The sequence below is a fragment of the Homalodisca vitripennis genome, chromosome 5 (assembly GCF_021130785.1).
Source record: "Homalodisca vitripennis isolate AUS2020 chromosome 5, UT_GWSS_2.1, whole genome shotgun sequence".
In the NCBI taxonomy this organism is placed as follows: Eukaryota; Metazoa; Arthropoda; class Insecta; order Hemiptera; family Cicadellidae; genus Homalodisca; species Homalodisca vitripennis.
Genome location: NC_060211.1, coordinates 120,316,846 through 120,333,938, shown reverse-complemented (window position 1 = coordinate 120,333,938; position 17,093 = coordinate 120,316,846). Strand labels below are relative to the sequence as shown.

At 29.9% G+C, this 17,093-nt stretch overlaps 1 protein-coding gene across 1 annotated transcript in view; it reads left to right on the top strand.

The window, feature by feature from the left end:
- Window positions 1–17,093, top strand: part of LOC124362810 (Ig-like and fibronectin type-III domain-containing protein 1) — a 142,036-nt gene that overhangs the window by 101,821 nt on the left and 23,122 nt on the right. The window contains 5 exon segments of the mRNA XM_046817637.1: window positions 8,311–8,526; window positions 12,194–12,304; window positions 13,160–13,399; window positions 14,585–14,746; window positions 16,061–16,284. Coding sequence (XP_046673593.1) covers window positions 8,311–8,526; window positions 12,194–12,304; window positions 13,160–13,399; window positions 14,585–14,746; window positions 16,061–16,284 — 953 coding nt within the window.

Sequence of the window (17,093 nt, the reverse complement as noted above, 5' to 3'; positions counted from 1 at the left end):
TAATACCGGTGAATTTCTACTTTTTATATGAAAGTAATAGTCAATTATTCGCCAATAAGGCTGTCCCAGAAAATGTATCTTATTCTCAGCCTGCACTCGAAGTTCTTCGTATAGAAATTAAGTTTCACGGTCTATAGGTCAGTTTGTTCTAGAAATATCATACTGAAATCAGAGCGGAAAACACATTTTCAGGGCCCTAGAGCAATAGGCTACGTAAATTTTCAACCGAATAGAAATAATTTGTAAATAATAATGTAAAAGTTAGTTAATACGACATTTTATTTAGATACATGTATAAACCCTGAATAGTAGAACCGGTACATAACAAAACTTTAATACAATACAATCCATCACTTAATAACAGTCACGTTCAAAACTTTAGAAATATTTATATTCTTCTTTATTAAAAAACAATAGAGCTTTATTATTTAATACCAATAATAATACTTTGTTACATACAAATTCTGTTTCAGAAACTTTTATAACGTAAATGATGAACAGGAAACGCCAGAGAGTCGGGGAAACGTTGCTGCTATCAGGGTACATTGGTTAGAACATTGTTTCACATAAAAGAGGCACGGTGTGAAATACCTGAACAGGGCTCAGCTCGATTCTCTTTAAACAGTGTTTAGCGATGCACGCAAGCTTTGAGTAGCACGAGTCTGTATTAATGAATGTCTGGCTTCCCTCGCTAAGGGGAAATGCCGGTGAAAATCATCAGTTAGATTTTTAAATTAGGCACTATGACGTAGTATATTGTATGACGCAAAGTGGGGACAATTTCCAGATGGATAATTCCATATTACAAAAAGGCATTTATTGATATTAATTTATAAATCAATGTAACATCATTGAACATGTATTTTTCATTTTAAATACATGTTATTTTTATACAATTAGCAAAGACTATCATTTGAGGCAATTTAAAAAATAATTTTTATTTCCGTACCTGCGTGTCTTGTAACAATAAGAGATATTTTCAAGATACGTGATAAAATATTTGACTTAACTACCCATGCGAAACTGAAGGAAAATTGTTCCTAAAGACTTTAAATTTAACACGAAACTTTGTTTCTATATGCAGAAGAATGTGTTCTACGATGATTTAAGTTCGTCCATGGCAATCGACTGAGCGTCACTGAGTAGGTTGCCACATCACTTATCACTTATATAAATACACTTATTGCTTGAATTGAAGCTAGTGAACACTGCACAAAAGTGGAGGGTTAAGTGTTAAGTAGGACATATTAATATTACATTTACCTTATATGAAGTCTGGTGTTTGAAAAACTTCCATCATCTTAATTCAGACATATATTTGTTCGAGTATCATTTCTAATAATTTTTAGAGTTATAAAAATGTTGTAGCTTCTATTAATATAACTTATACATACATATATATATATATATATATATATATATATATATATATATACTCTTCGAAGTACTTTAAAGTGTACACAAAAACAGAAACAAAAATTCAGTGGTCATGTTTAATTTTCGAGTTGACTCAACCTTTCATCAGAACACACTGAATTAAAACATATAAACAGAACTCAAACCAAAAACAAAAGACATAACCAAAATAAAATCTTTACAAATAAATACCATAAACAACAAGATCCCAATCAGCTGTGTGTAGAATATTTGTAAATTTTTACATAGAACTAAAAATTTTTTTTGTTATAAAAAGGAAAAGAGAATCATCTTAGGTTCAACCCATCTGGTTACCTTGATTTTAAAATTAATTGATGTGCGATTTCAACATTTCTTAAATTTATCAGATTGGTATTTTGATTGGGGTTTGGCTCTAAATGGTAAATTCTTTTTAGGCTGAAGCAATTTTCTAATTTATTTTGATTGTGTTCAATCGCATGAGCAGATAATGGTCTCTCATAATTTTGATGAACAACATCAAATCGATGATTGGTCATTCTCACCCTTAATGGAGTGATGGTTTTTTCCAATATAGTCTTTGGGACAAAATTTACAGGTTAGTTGATAAATTATGTTTTTTGTAGTGCAATCAATGTTACCTTTAATAGGATATTCTTTTTCAGTTGTGCTACTTTTAAACGATTTAGAATTTATTAACATCTTACAAATGCCGCATCTTGGCTTGTTACAAGGATTGCATACGTTACATTTGATGTTATTACTTTTTTTATTGCCTTCATATTTTAATTTTGGTCTAGAGAGAATGTTTTGTAAATTTAGAGGTTTTTTAAAAATTACTTTGGGGGGCTTAGAAAATAAATTTCTAGTTTCAGGGGAAGATTACAAAATAGGAAAAGAAACCTTTAGAATTTTGTTGATGTTTATATATATTTAAATGTTTTATTTTGATAGCCGAACTCTACACCCAGCTTAAAATGGTAATACTGTTTAATTTACTTACAAAAAAAACATTTAACGGGCTTAAAATTGTGTAGGAGCAATTTATAACTAATTTAGAAACAAGGGTTAAAAGATCTTTTAACGATTCTCTTTTTGTAAGCTGTGTTTTAATTGAGTCTGTGTTTTGAAGGATTGCATTTTTGTATTATGCTTCGAAGATTAAACTGCGACAGGATGACTTTTGTTATGCGTGTCTCCAACAGATAGAAATACAATACAATAAGATGTTTCTATATTTACAAATAATACTATGACAGTATTGGTAACATAATTACGTGTTATCACCAATGACGAATTTGTATTCAGTAAAAAGCGCTTTTTTTGTACCAAATGAATTAAAAATATTCCTTCCGTCATAGTCATAAATATTGTACAATTCATATTTCGCTGTCATTTTGGTATATTTATGAAGGTGTATTATTAGTTTTATTTTTATTACATTGCATGACGTTTATTACTATACGATTAAAATTAAATTTATATTAAAACTAAGAAAACACTTTTAATTACCAGGTCCTAGAGGGCAAAACTCGTTCGAATCGTATGAATGACTTTTTAAAATTACGGATTGGTTCAAATTACAATGAATCCAAAATTTACTTTCTAAAACATATATTTACAATGAAAAATTGCTATTGATCAATTATACAATACTTTATAAAACCAACACATTGTTAAATTTTTAAGAGGTCTCAAACAGTTTGTAGGGATTTTGTTGATATTGCCTGGAAAGTAATAAAAAGTAATAATTGATATTTATGTAATGAAACAGCCGAAGTCGAAATGTTTTGATAACTGCCCTCTCGAAACTTTTATTAGCTGAATCCAGGTAAATAACTAGTTCATACAATGCCTAAGTATTGTATTAGTAAAGAGTTTAGGTCGAATCTTTCAAATAAGGCAATTATAGGGTTTCAGTTTCAGATGTCAAAAATACAAGTACAAAAGGTGTATTTATAACTTACAAGCAGTTGCCCGCTGTTTTGCACGCAATTCTTAGACTTCTGTGTATGACCATCTAGTTCGAGTGATTTATAATTCCGTTGTTAACCTTTAGTGTAGCGAGTAATACGTACCACAACACAACATACATTCATACTTACATAATAAATAATTTTTTTTGTATGGGTTTTAAGGCTATGATCGTAGAAAATACAAAATATATTCCATAAAATAATCTAAAAAAAAGATAATATACAAATAATATTAATCTGTCTATTGGCAGATTTGTATGAAATTTACCAAAAATGTCATATGGGCATAATCCATACTATCATTATTTTAAAGGTTATCATTTCTTACTTCTACATATGTGGTATTTTTATACCTAAGAAGCCTCTATATTGGGTAATGTTGTACGCACAAATAATGTAACGCTCCTTTCATTATTTTTATTAAAATATGTGTCCAACCTTAATTATTACTACATTATCACTTAAGGTTTTATATAAACAGTGTATAACAATAAAATAGTCAGTTTTTGACACTGCCAGTAATTAGTAATATCTGAGAGCAAGGCCGTTCCATCTGCCATGTATTGCATTGTTGTTAGAGCTTCAGAAACTAATTTCTTGTTATGAAATTGGATCTTAACAGAGAGAACAAGATCAGAACCGCCCTCCTCCCTCTTATATAGTTCACTACAATATATTACTTTAATTTATGAAAACATCAAGTGTTATAAAATAGTTATATATCTAACGATACAATTATCAAACACTATTTAAATCTATGCGGTATATATAAACTTGAACAAAATTACTACATACGCTTACAGCTCAATTTTAGATCAAAAAGCGAGTAAATAAATTGTAACAAGTTTACCTATCGTTTATTGTATACTTGTTTATGGTTCTTTATATATCTTATGAAGATTATAATGAAAATTCATATCATTGTGACATAAACATTTATGTATCTTAAGGTTAAGTAAAATATAACATTCGTCAACGGAGAATATTTAGCGTCATGAATCTAAAAACTGTACAAAAAAAAAGGAATGGAATGATACGCTCGTTAGCCAAACTGCTGAATAAAGCGTCGGATTCTGTATTTTGCCCAGAACAGAATATTAAAATATTCAAAGTTTTATTATTTCTATCGACATATAATATTTTAAACTGTTAAAACCTTTTAAATACTACTAAAAGTAAAGCATACAATACTTTTACAATTCATTTATTATTAGGATGAGGCCTTTCGAAACCAAAGTTGTCACCATCAGGCGATTCCGCAAAGGTTAAAACCTTTATTTACAATCTATAATTGAAGACATAAATCTATAATATTACACTTAATAGGTACTAGTACTCACTCGTGTTTCTATATCCCAGTTCAAAAGACCAATGTAAATGGATCTATAACGCCATTTGAATGTTTAAAGTTATAAAATAAAATACATATTTAAAGGCTATATAGAAGTATCCGATTTTATAAAACTCAAAACATAATAAAGAAATAATGAAAAATGATTTTATATACTTTACAAATATTTGTTTAGTGCTCTTTGTTTTAAGAAAATTAAACAAGTAAACATCTCGCCTTGGTCCTCTCCTTAATTGCAGTGAATCACAATAACATTATTTCACATATTATATATAATCGGAAACTAAATAATGTAATTATTGTGCTTATATTCTTTTTCTTCTTTGTTGCACTTAAACAAATTAGTTTCTTATTGTATAGTATTGAACTAACTGAAGTGTGGCAAAATGTTAAATAACTAAACTTTTGACTAAAATGGTCTAACCTCAATATTGATATATTTAAATACAATTGTTATAAAATTATATACACTTATATAAACTACACGTATATAAAATTATATAAACTTAAAACTAGTTTTAAGTAACATACAGCTGATTCCCTTTCTGGTAAGTTAGCTCTTAGTACATGAAAATTTATGGTTTTGAGTTATCGGTCACATTCATCGCTTTGTGTAAACAAACATTTGATTTTAGAATTCTAAATTAAGAGTATAAGGAAGGTCTTAAAAGACCTTTAGAAGAATTTTGTCTCATATAATTGATATTTTGTAGGAACTCTGTAAATGGAGAGAGTTTTTCAAGTAAATTAAAACTGTGATTTGAATTTCTTATATTGAATAAAATTGTTAAATGGGAATATTTTACAGTTTTATTGGTTAAATTTACACATCAAATAAGAAGGTAATATAATTTTCTCATCAGCTTTGCTTTGTAAGGTAAACGATTACAAGATCATTACATCAATTTGGCACACATAAAGGGGTTTTTTTGTACACTTACGGTTTATTTTTGTTTGGATTACCTAGTTATGACTGAATTATATATTTAATCGCTTAATTCCAACAAAAAGTTAATAATCCACAGTTGGAAATTTACTTATAACTCGTATTAATTAGTTGCCACAAATATTAAATACAGATTATGTAAGCAGAATGAGCAGAAAGAAACTACTGTCGTTATACATGGGATAAATCACACAAAACATGTTTCAGTTGAAAAGTCATCGTTGTTATAAATACAAAAGACAGCGTTCGTCACTACGAGTACATTCAGTGTTTTCAGGCTTGATGTGCACTTGACTAAAGCTTGCTTTCTAGTTTACTTTACATAAGTGTTTTGCCAAGATTTTTTTATATATATCCATAATACTATTTAAAATTTTTAGTTTTTTAACTTTGCTAACGGAAATAAGATGACAGCGGTAGTTGCTACATTCTGTTATGAACGTGGTATATTATTTGGTGGATATATTGTTCGTGGATTGTATTAGATAATTAGTAAACTTACAATAGTCTTAGGTGAGGTACAAGATTTTATAAAACGACGGTAGTCCGGTTAAACTAATTCGATTACATATTATTTTACAAAGACTTTTAACACAAACCGAATGTTAATTGGCCAAGCATTATTCACTAGAGAGGGTCGAAAAATTCAATTTTGTTCATCTGGCCACACAATATCTCGAAATAGAACTTACCTATACACTTTAAGTGTTGCATGTAGTTCATGTCTTTGTAGGTTATAATATAGAAGAATGTAGGTATTAAATGAAAGTGCATGTCACTCCATATGAGCTAAACTGTATTAAACACTTTTTTATTTGTCTTATGGGTGGCCGTGATACCAAGAATGAAATATCATAAAAAATATTAAAACTGAGTAAAATAACAAGTTATTTTAAGATTGACATAATAATATATTTTACCAAAGATATAATATTTTCCTTGTAGTCTCGGTGAAGCCTGTTCAGTGGAAATATGGTGTGGCATTTTGCAATTTTGCAAAACAGTCGTTAGGGCTATTAAGATAACTAGGAGGATATTGAAATGTATGTCAATGTATGTATATGTTTGATAAAACTACTTCATTAGTATTACCAATTTCGTTTTCTCTGAGATAGGTGGATAGTTTCGAGGAAGATTACAGTTTCGCGAACAAACTTTAAATTAATGTTGGTATTATTGTCGGTTTTTTATTTTTGTAAAGACTCGTATACACTTTTTTCAGTGAAATTTTAGAAACGAATACTATTTTAAGAGGAGAAATTACATATTTAAATATTCTTAAAACATATGCTTTCAGCTCGCAATATATATTGAATATGTGTTAAAGTATTCAATATGTTCTAATATACCGTCAAAATAACCCGTCAAAACAATGTATTCGGTTGTAAGTTAATAGAAGCAATATACAATAATTGTTTTGCAAATGATGTAGAGAATAATTATAATTTCATTAGTTTTACTTTACGTGTTGTACGTTCGGTGTTGAGTACAAAAAGAATACAAAGTAATCCTCTATATAAAATAATTTAATTATATATATATATATATATATATATATATATATATATATATAATGAGAGATTTAGAAATAGTAACTCACTACATTATGAGCTAGAAAAATAAATATAAATAGATATAATTCACTAATCGCTTTGAACTTAGTTCTCATCTGTTTAACAAATCAAGTGAATAAACGATTTTGTCTTACAGCTTTTCAAAATTAACTAGAACTATTTTTATAATATCCATTGATGAGAGCACATATAACTTTTAATGTTATTCAGTTTTAATTAGCACAAAAATTTATCACAATAAAAAAAAATATTTATTTTTTAAGTATAGTTTTATCCAGGTAAACATATGCATTTCTTAAAAAGAAACTGCGTATTTATTAAAACCAATTTTCTAGAGCCTTAATATAGCTCACAGTAGATAACAAAAGAATGTTTACATTTGTTTATTACGCAATGATTGCATTGTTAAGTGTTGAAAATACGAGATTGTTATTATATCAAGACAAGACAATCGCTGCTGATATTGAAGTGATAGTGCTTTTTATATCAAAGCTGTTGCTTGAGATAGATAGAGCTTGTGATTGCTATCTTGTTCTTATTACCTTGAGCTACAAAGATTGTTCACTGCTACACAATTGTATCTTTATTCATATAAAAATTGAGTCTCTCTTTTACATATTTATTAGTTGTTTAACGAAGACTTTGGACTTAACTGGAAAATCCAGTTTAAAAACTGTTATATTTGTTTTATTACTTGGCATGCTATAACAGAAAAACCTGTATTGTATGCACACATAGTTATAATTTGAACACATTTCAAAGCTTACGTTGGAGAATTTACCATATGCATTTCATTCAGTTTCTTGATTACTTCTCAGGTCCAGTGGAGATTAATAAAATTTGGATTCTTATAATAAATCTTGAATAATCTAAAAAAATCTTATATTTTCTTCTGCTGTAATCGTCTAAGAATTTATAATAACTTCAGCTCTTAACAACTTCTAACGTTAGAAACAGTAAAAATACTGTTAAAGAAAATATAAATTATGACTAACCGTTTACTTTGTCTAACTATTGTTGCCTTGTCAACTATAGAGCACTCCAAATGATGGTGTCGGTATGTTTCAGTTGGGGATGAATTGCCTAGAGAGCGCGATGGGGAGCCAAATCCAGTCTATGTGTACGAGGGAGATGACGCCTTGATAACGTGTGTGGTGAGGGATATCGGCAACAACTCAGTGGTGTGGAAGCGTGAGGAACTGGACACTCGTCGCTGGAAGTTCCTTACAGTCGGACATTCCAGAATAACTCTCGACTACAGGATACAAGTCCTTCATGATGATGGTGTGTACAAGTCATATTTACTCTCTTTTTATTTGTATTTATAATAATATCAGACCTAAATTTGTATTAAATGTTGTATTTAAAGCGTCAAGAATATAAAATATAACTATAGAAATTAAGCCCAAATTTCTTTACAAGAAAATATAATAATGTATTAGATTATATGTACTTCAATGATATTGAATGAACTATAGAAGTGTTGAAATAGAACAGCTTCAATTAATATTAAGCTCTTTAATAAAAAAAACAGTAAAAGTTACCTTGCTCCTGTAATCGTAATCAACGTGATTAGTCTATATTATGAAACGTTTAGTTTATTACTGGCAAGAACATCACGTAACCTCAAACTCCCACAACTCGACACATGTTACACATGTGTACATGTGTTATATGACCATATATATTTCACGAATTCTTCTAAACCATACAGTTTCTACAACTGAAATATTCTCTAGTATATATTTGTTCCCTGAGAGTTACATGGATATTTTTGGAATTATTTAGTAATTCAAAACTTACATCACACTAAAACTTTAACTTGAAAGAAATGAAACTAAAATACTAAATGTTGAAGAGAAGTAACGTTTAAATTCCAAGAAAGCCTAAAATGTTTTGTAAAAATTGCAACTTTCAATTTACTTATTTCTTTGGATGAATCTGATATTAATAAAACATATTGAGAATTACGTATTTTATTTTATATTTTAATATCACATAAAAAATAAACACATGAAAAAACGTAATTTTTATCTAAAATAAATGAGCTATGTATATACTTTACTAATTACTCAGCTTGTAGAGGTTAACACTCCCTGCCGGTTGGAGCAGATACATGAAAAAGTCAGATATTAAGGATATGGTGTTGTACTATATATTATATGTAGGTGTTTGAAGAATACAAAAGTTAAATGTAATATGTATACTTTCAAATTATTTTCAGCTTTTAATACTACACGAAAAAATGAGTCTTTTTTGTTCGTTTTTTCCTTATTGCTGAGATAAACAATGAATACAAATGGCTGTCGTCCAAAATAATTGTCTCTTGTGGGTCTGCCTTTTGTCTAAGAACAGAAAAGAAAGGGAGTGAAAAGAAAAGATGCAGTCAATTTTCTACTGACAATACTCACATACGATATTGTTCCTCTCCTTCATCCAGGTGTTTTAATCTCCATTTTGTTTCTCTGTAATTTTTGTTTAGATTTCAGGAAGCGCTTCAGTTTTTATTAAAGCATTTTTGATATTGAAACTTATCAAATACAAAGTTTATAATACCTACTTTTTGTATGACATTTTGACCAATATACTTTACGGTTTTATAACAAAAATATTTTTGAGACTATATAAAGGTGGTTAGTACCTTGTATTTGCATTGTAAATGCATTTTTAATAGTTTCATTAATTTAATACACTCTTTCTTAAGAGTCTGATAAACTTATGTTAGTATTTTGTTAATTAATTGAGTGATGTTAGCTAGCATATAATAGGCATTTTATACGCAAAACTCATCACCTGATATCGGGTAAGAAAACAAAACTACGCTCCTTAAACCTTCTCTTTCCTTTAATTAAAAAGACATATACCTACATTTAGATAAAAAGAAACATTATCTTCGAAACATGAAATTCAAAATAAATAACTCAAACTTTGGATGACCTATTGAAAGAACAGAAACAAAAATATCGTTTTGCAAATATAGGCATACTTCACTGAGGTAAAGATTTTTTTTCCTCCATTAAAACTACTTTCTATAGTTTTGATTGCTACATTTTCCAAATAAAATTTTCATACTTAAGTGTAGGCCAAGGCATTGTAAAGAAAGTATTATGTTGTTTAAGGAAGTAGAGCATATCAAAATACGAAATCTGTGCTTGTTAAAATCACATGTTGAATTAGAAAAGTAGCACCTTTAACGGAAAACCTTTCATACAAATTCCAACAATGAAGTATTATTCAGAACGAGTTTAAATAATAATTAGCGCGTTTAATTAAATCTTCTCTGTGGAAATGGCATGTAACAATACTGCTGTTTTTTAAGTGAAAGAAACGTTTATTTTAATCTATATTGTCTCAACGATTACACAAGGAGACTACAACAACACTAATGCTAACATTTCGATCTGAGCGATATTTTAGGCTATGGTACTGGATTGTTCAATAGATTTCACAGGAATATCAACATTTAAACTAAATATATCACTAATTCAAACAATACAACTATGTACTAATCAACGACATGGATTTATTAGGAGCATATAGTTCACAATCTCAGGTCCATAAGTAACCAATTTCTGAGTTGAAAACAAAAAATCATTTAGTGACAGCTATGTCATGAACATGAAAAATATCTTCCATGGAATATCTTAAGGCTCTCAAAATGAGGGCCACACCATCAGATTATGTTGGGTTTAGAATTAAATCCAATTTCTAAATGTTTCTTTTGTATTTACCGAAGTTAGAATGCTTCCTCTCAAGCAAAATTTTATAGTCGGCTTAAATATTCATGCAGTAAATATAGACTAATTCAACAGTCTTAGAAGCGCTGAGATATGAATTCGAATGAACATTATGACTAAGACAAAAGCCAGTCACAGATAATCCGCGGTTGGTAAATTACAGAACCCCAAGCCATGTGTTCTAAGCCCGTCCATGCAGATCTTAAGAGACATATGGCATTCTTCTTATATTGGGCGGCCTATTACCATGTACTTTAGCCTCAAAGGCCTTTTGTGCACAAGAAGACCTTCGTCTTCCTATAATAGTATATTACCGTAGCTGTGGGAACTTGTAAACATATTGTATTTAATAAGAAAATAAGGATTATAATAATACATAGAAACTAGAAAACCACCTATTAGGTTTTGGAGTGAAAACCACAGCTATGATCATGAGTGTTTTTATGACACAATGTTTACTGTTGTATTTTCCTACATTTGGTAACGAGTTAGATGAAATTTAGGTAAAAATAATTTGTTTTCATTTAGAGCAAGAAATTGAGGGGACCCTTCGTTGAAATTAGTCCTAAAAAGACCTTTAGGCTCCCTTTCGGATTGAGATGGTGTGCGGGGTGGATATAGTGGGGGGTATGGGCCATCTATATCTTATGAGGTTGAATGGCGGGTTCTATATCTATGATGCCACTATGGGGAAGTACAGGCTAGGTCTGTTTCAATTGGTTTAAGTTAAATAGTGTAGGGAAATTCCCTCAGGTTAAGCCAGACTTTGACACTAATAAAGCTCTATCCACCCCTACAGTCTCCTACGCAGTATACTTAACCTATAAATCAGTCATTTTAGTCTAAAAATTTATATTTGCAGTTAGTGATTTGCGGCTTTTAGACATCTATGGAGAGCGAGATGTATACTGTACCCAAGATGTTCATATGGATATTTAAGCCAGCTAGAGGTCAATCCTCCTAAAATATAAATATAATTTCTATAGCAATTAATTTTATTGTATCCAGATAGGCAAACAATAAACCAGGAGATTTCGCAGGAATTCTTTCGATAAAATCTAAATAAATAACATACTTTGTGAAAGAAAGCACGTTCAACACTACTCAATCGTTGAGAATCAGCTTTGTATCCTATTTAGTATTGGGGCTGTAAGTTAATACATTTTTTAAAAGAAAGTGAGAAGTAGTCTGATAAGCGCTAACATTGGTTACAGGTGGCGTGGTTTGGGTGTTGGCCATAAAAAACGTAAAGCATTCCGACTCTGGACTGTACTCTTGCGAGGTCAACAGCAACCCTGTATTTAGATCATACTACAAACTATCAGGTGAGTTTAAATGTTTTCAGTTATTTTCCTATATAATTTGTAAAAAAATATATCAGAGGATGTATATGTTATAATAAATATTTCACCAGCAATATATAAAAGGAAAGCCACTGATTCGGCTTGTCAAGAAATCGTTGATAGAGTAAACCGGGTTTAATAGAAATCTTTAATTATGTTTCCCATATCTGTTAGGTACGCGATAACAAACGGCATTGACAATTTCTGTTTACCACGGAAATGTGTAAAAGTTTTAATATTTTGAAATTAAATCTTTTCACTTTATGTTCAAATATTGAAATTAGACACGCGATGTACGTCTTAGATACGCTAAAGGCAATGCTATAGATCTAATCAAGAGTACTAGAGGAAGCAATCTTTGTAAATATTAGAGTCAAGCATTAAAACACACACACACACACACACACACACACACACACACACACACACACACACACACACACACACACACACACACACACACACACACACACACACACACACACACACACACATATATATATATATATATATATATATATATATATATATATATATATATTGAAAACGTAAAACTATTTCTTACCATGGTGAAGTTTATGCTGCTCAATAATGAATAGGTCGGGTGCAAAATCAACGACTTATTGTAATGACTATATCAGATCTAAGTGGTTTGGGAACAGGTCATTGCAAATTCTACAGTTGCAACCACAACTTGCAAATTCCGAAACGGGATAAAGTCTCTTAAAATTGTATTTAAGAAACAATCTATCTAGAAAACAATCATTTACCAAGAAATCTAGAAAATGAAGGACATTTGGTTGTATGAAGTATTGAGTGTGTGTCATAAATTCCCAGTGCTGGCGACGAATCTCCAGCCGCCACAGGTGAGCCATGCCGTGTCACAGACGGATGTAGAAGATTCAGTGGAGGCCACCGCGACCACCAATCACAACTACACCAGCTGTTGCATAGACACCAATGTGTCTAAGGGTTGTCTCGGCTTCTGCAACATACAGAGTATCCTTGATGGTCAGACGGGGCAAGACCCAGAAAAGTGTGAAGCTGACTTTCCAGCGATCGTGCGTTGTATGGCAGGTAAATCTCACCGCTTTGATAATTTTTTTACATTAATCATTTCTAACATGAAAACAATGTTATTAGACAATAAAAATCTTATGTGCGTATTTCCCAAAAATATTCTAAGTATAGCGATAAAAATCAAATAAGTGAATTTAAATAATGTTTCCCTCTACAATAAAGATTTTTAAAATAAAAAGCAGCTATCGGGAGAAAATAAATGTATAATTGAGTTATGTAAAATTCGTTCAGCATTTTGTTTGTGAATATACTCCTTTATTTTAAAGAGATAAGCCCTTATTTATTTTTCGCTCTCCTCAACTGATGATACTTTATTTATCAAAATTAACTTGTTTTCTTATTCTTAATAACTACATTCCATCACTATTGGTTCTGTTCCATCATTTATGTTCTATAAAAATAATAAATGAGCGATGCAACTAGCTGACATATTTAGAGTTTAAATGAATCGTTTTGAAAGAAAAGAATTGTATCCCACAAAAGGCACAGAATATATGAGAAGATTAAAAAAATATGAACAGATGATTACATTAAATATCTACGAGGTAACCATATTACTCAATTTACTAAAGAAAGTCATGATAAATACTTTACAAGTGTTCATTTAATATTGTCTTACAATTTAATAAATTAAAAAAACTTGGAATGGTTATACTTATGTAATCCTCTAAAATGTTTTTAAATATACATACTATCACAGTGTAAACGAAGAAATGACATATAACTTGCTCCGTGGGGGATTTGATGCCAGCTATCGGGCAGATGTTTGTAGAGGAAAATACTACAGCAATTCATGATTAGTGTTTTGTCATACGAGACCTTTATAACTTGTGGTTGAGCTAAAGCATGGGTACCGACGAGGGACAAAGATATCTGTCAGGATTTGTGTAGAGTAGAGTACAACAGCAAGTTCTTAACAATTTTTTGTCTTGTATATCTTTATTACTTGTAGTTGAACAGAACCATGAGTACGGAAGAAGGAGTTTCAAATATCTACCAGGGTATATGTAAATAAGAGTATACCAGCAATTCCTTAAAAGTATTTTGTCTTATATCTTTATTACTTGTAGTTGAACAGAACCATAAGTGCGGAAGAAGGAGTATATGCCAGGGTATATGTAAAGAAGAGTATACCAGCAAGTCCTAAAGAGGTTTTTTTTAATATATCTTCATTAATTGTAGATGGACGTAACCATGTTCCTTGCTGCATGGACGAGGGAGTCCCAGATATCTGCCAGGATGTGTGTAGAGGAGAGTACACTATGATAACAGACAACATCAAGACTCACTTTTCCTGCTCAGCGTATACAGAGAAGACTCTATCCTGTATTGTCGAGGGAATAGGTAGGATATCACTTTTATATTATCTCAGAGTAATCTAAACTTGACAAATGATAATAATTAGGTTGTATTCCTTCTATTACCTCTTTCTCACATTTTACCTTTTAACAAAAATCACAAACAACCTAATCACCTATGCTTTTGTAGTTGTAGAAAATACTATTTGTAGTATTGACTATCTGTTCAATTTACCTTGTGGTTAAAGTAAAGTTTCTCTGTTTAACTCACCATATCTGCATATTATATTTAACTACCACTAAACACTGCCAGTAATACGCTTAATGTAAATATTGTTTTGCTGATGCTCTATTGCTTTATTCAGTGTATTTTTTATGCTGGCATTGTTAATTTTTTGTTCTACTGTGGATAATAAATAATTGACCAGTACGCACTATACTGAATGAAGAATTGTATAGCTTCAAGTAATTTATCAAAACTGGCAAAAAGCTGCTAGAAGTTTTATTTGTAACGTACAAAGTGGTTTTATTTAAACCTAAATATTATGTTAATAAGGATATAATTGCTTTACTCTTCTAATAATTAGCTGATTTTCATACTTATAACTAATTATCTCTTATTTCTCAAGAACTACATTCTATAATTTTTTCATTCACCAGTCACAAAAATTTCTATTTCAGAATATAAAAATTGGTTGAAAATGAAAACTTCCGAAAAGTAATCAGACGCATTGAATTAATATCTTGAGTATAAGCTGTTAATTTTATGTTTATTTCACAAATAATTTAAAATATCGTTTTCAAACAATTTAGTTACTTAGTTATTTTTTCAATGAAACAAACGCAATGATTTCAAAATATTAATAATACAACAAAGTTTGAAATAAAATGTGGCATATCTATTAAATATTTGTATTATTTGAATCATAAAACTGGATAATACTGAACATAATATTAACGACAAATTATTCAAATAATACGTTTCTTCAACTTTTCAATCGTTGTATTCAATGTGGCACGATGCATCTTTCCTCTTCGGTAAATTAAGTTTGTAAATAATCACTCAATACTTGCAGTATAATTTCCGGCGTTGCATTAATCTCTTATACCATGGTATGCGGAAGTAAAATTTTATTTTGTAAAACACAATTATAGTTTCAACGTAGATTATTTTAATGGATGAAATATTTATTTTTAGGATGTACTCTGAAATAATAGTCACGATCTACTACCGATCTGTTGATATAAATGTTAAACAGTCTCCTTTTATATTAGTTTGAAAATATCATATTTTTATTACATATTTAAATTTGTTCTTAAACTAAATGTGTAATATATTTTGCTTGTTTATTTCCTTCAGAAATACTACCTGGACAGCCCAGAAGTGTTGAAGTTGAAGGAATAAGTGACACGTCTATAAAAGTTTCGTGGATCCCACCATTTACTAATGCAGAGACGATAACAGAATATGTTGTCAACGTGACTATGCTACGATCATTCGACGCCAACACGGACTCTATATCAGATTCTCAGAACTCTAGTCAATACATAATAACACCCCATACTGTACAAATTACTGTTAAGGTACGTATCATAATGTTTTAAGTTTATATGTGCATTCAACGTTGATGATGTGGTTATAGTGCTAGTAGTTTAAAATGATTATTGATTAGGTATAAAACTGCTACTGGAATCTTTAAATCTCACAATAAACGTACAATCGTTATTAAGTTCAGTTAAATGAATTCAATAACTGAATAATTTGAAGTGGAAGAATAAATTATACGAGACTGTAATAAGCAGATTTGAATTTAATAAACTTTTCAAAACGATATCAATTAAGACATTTTATTAGCATTTTATACTTTATTCTCTTATAAACCTCAATTCTGTTAACTGAAAATGTATTCTTGCTCGAGATGTATGAATAATTCATGCTCCTGCTCAAGAACTGTCAATGTACACTTCTTTACACTTGCCAGATTTTGGATTAAGGGTTGGTATCTCTGCTTGTTGTTATTCTAACACTCAAAGCTTCTGCTCTTAATCTTAAGGCTTTTCACTAAAGTTCACTAAAGTTTCAAGTTTCAGTTGGAGTTATTGAAGCTAGTTTGTTTATCAAAGTCCTTTAAACTTAATTATATCTTTGCTCTTAAAATGGATTACAAGTTTTCTTACTTCTATACTTGCATAATGGTTGAATATAATAACTTCTCAATCTATTTCCTTTACTCTTAGAATGTTGAATATTTCTCTGTACAAGCCTTCTCTGTTTTCATATAAAATATTTTTCATTAAATTGAAGAATTGTTTTGCTTTTTGTATTATATTGGCTATATAAACACTTGATATTCATTGAAAGATACTTGAATCCACTAATTCGTTTTAAATTT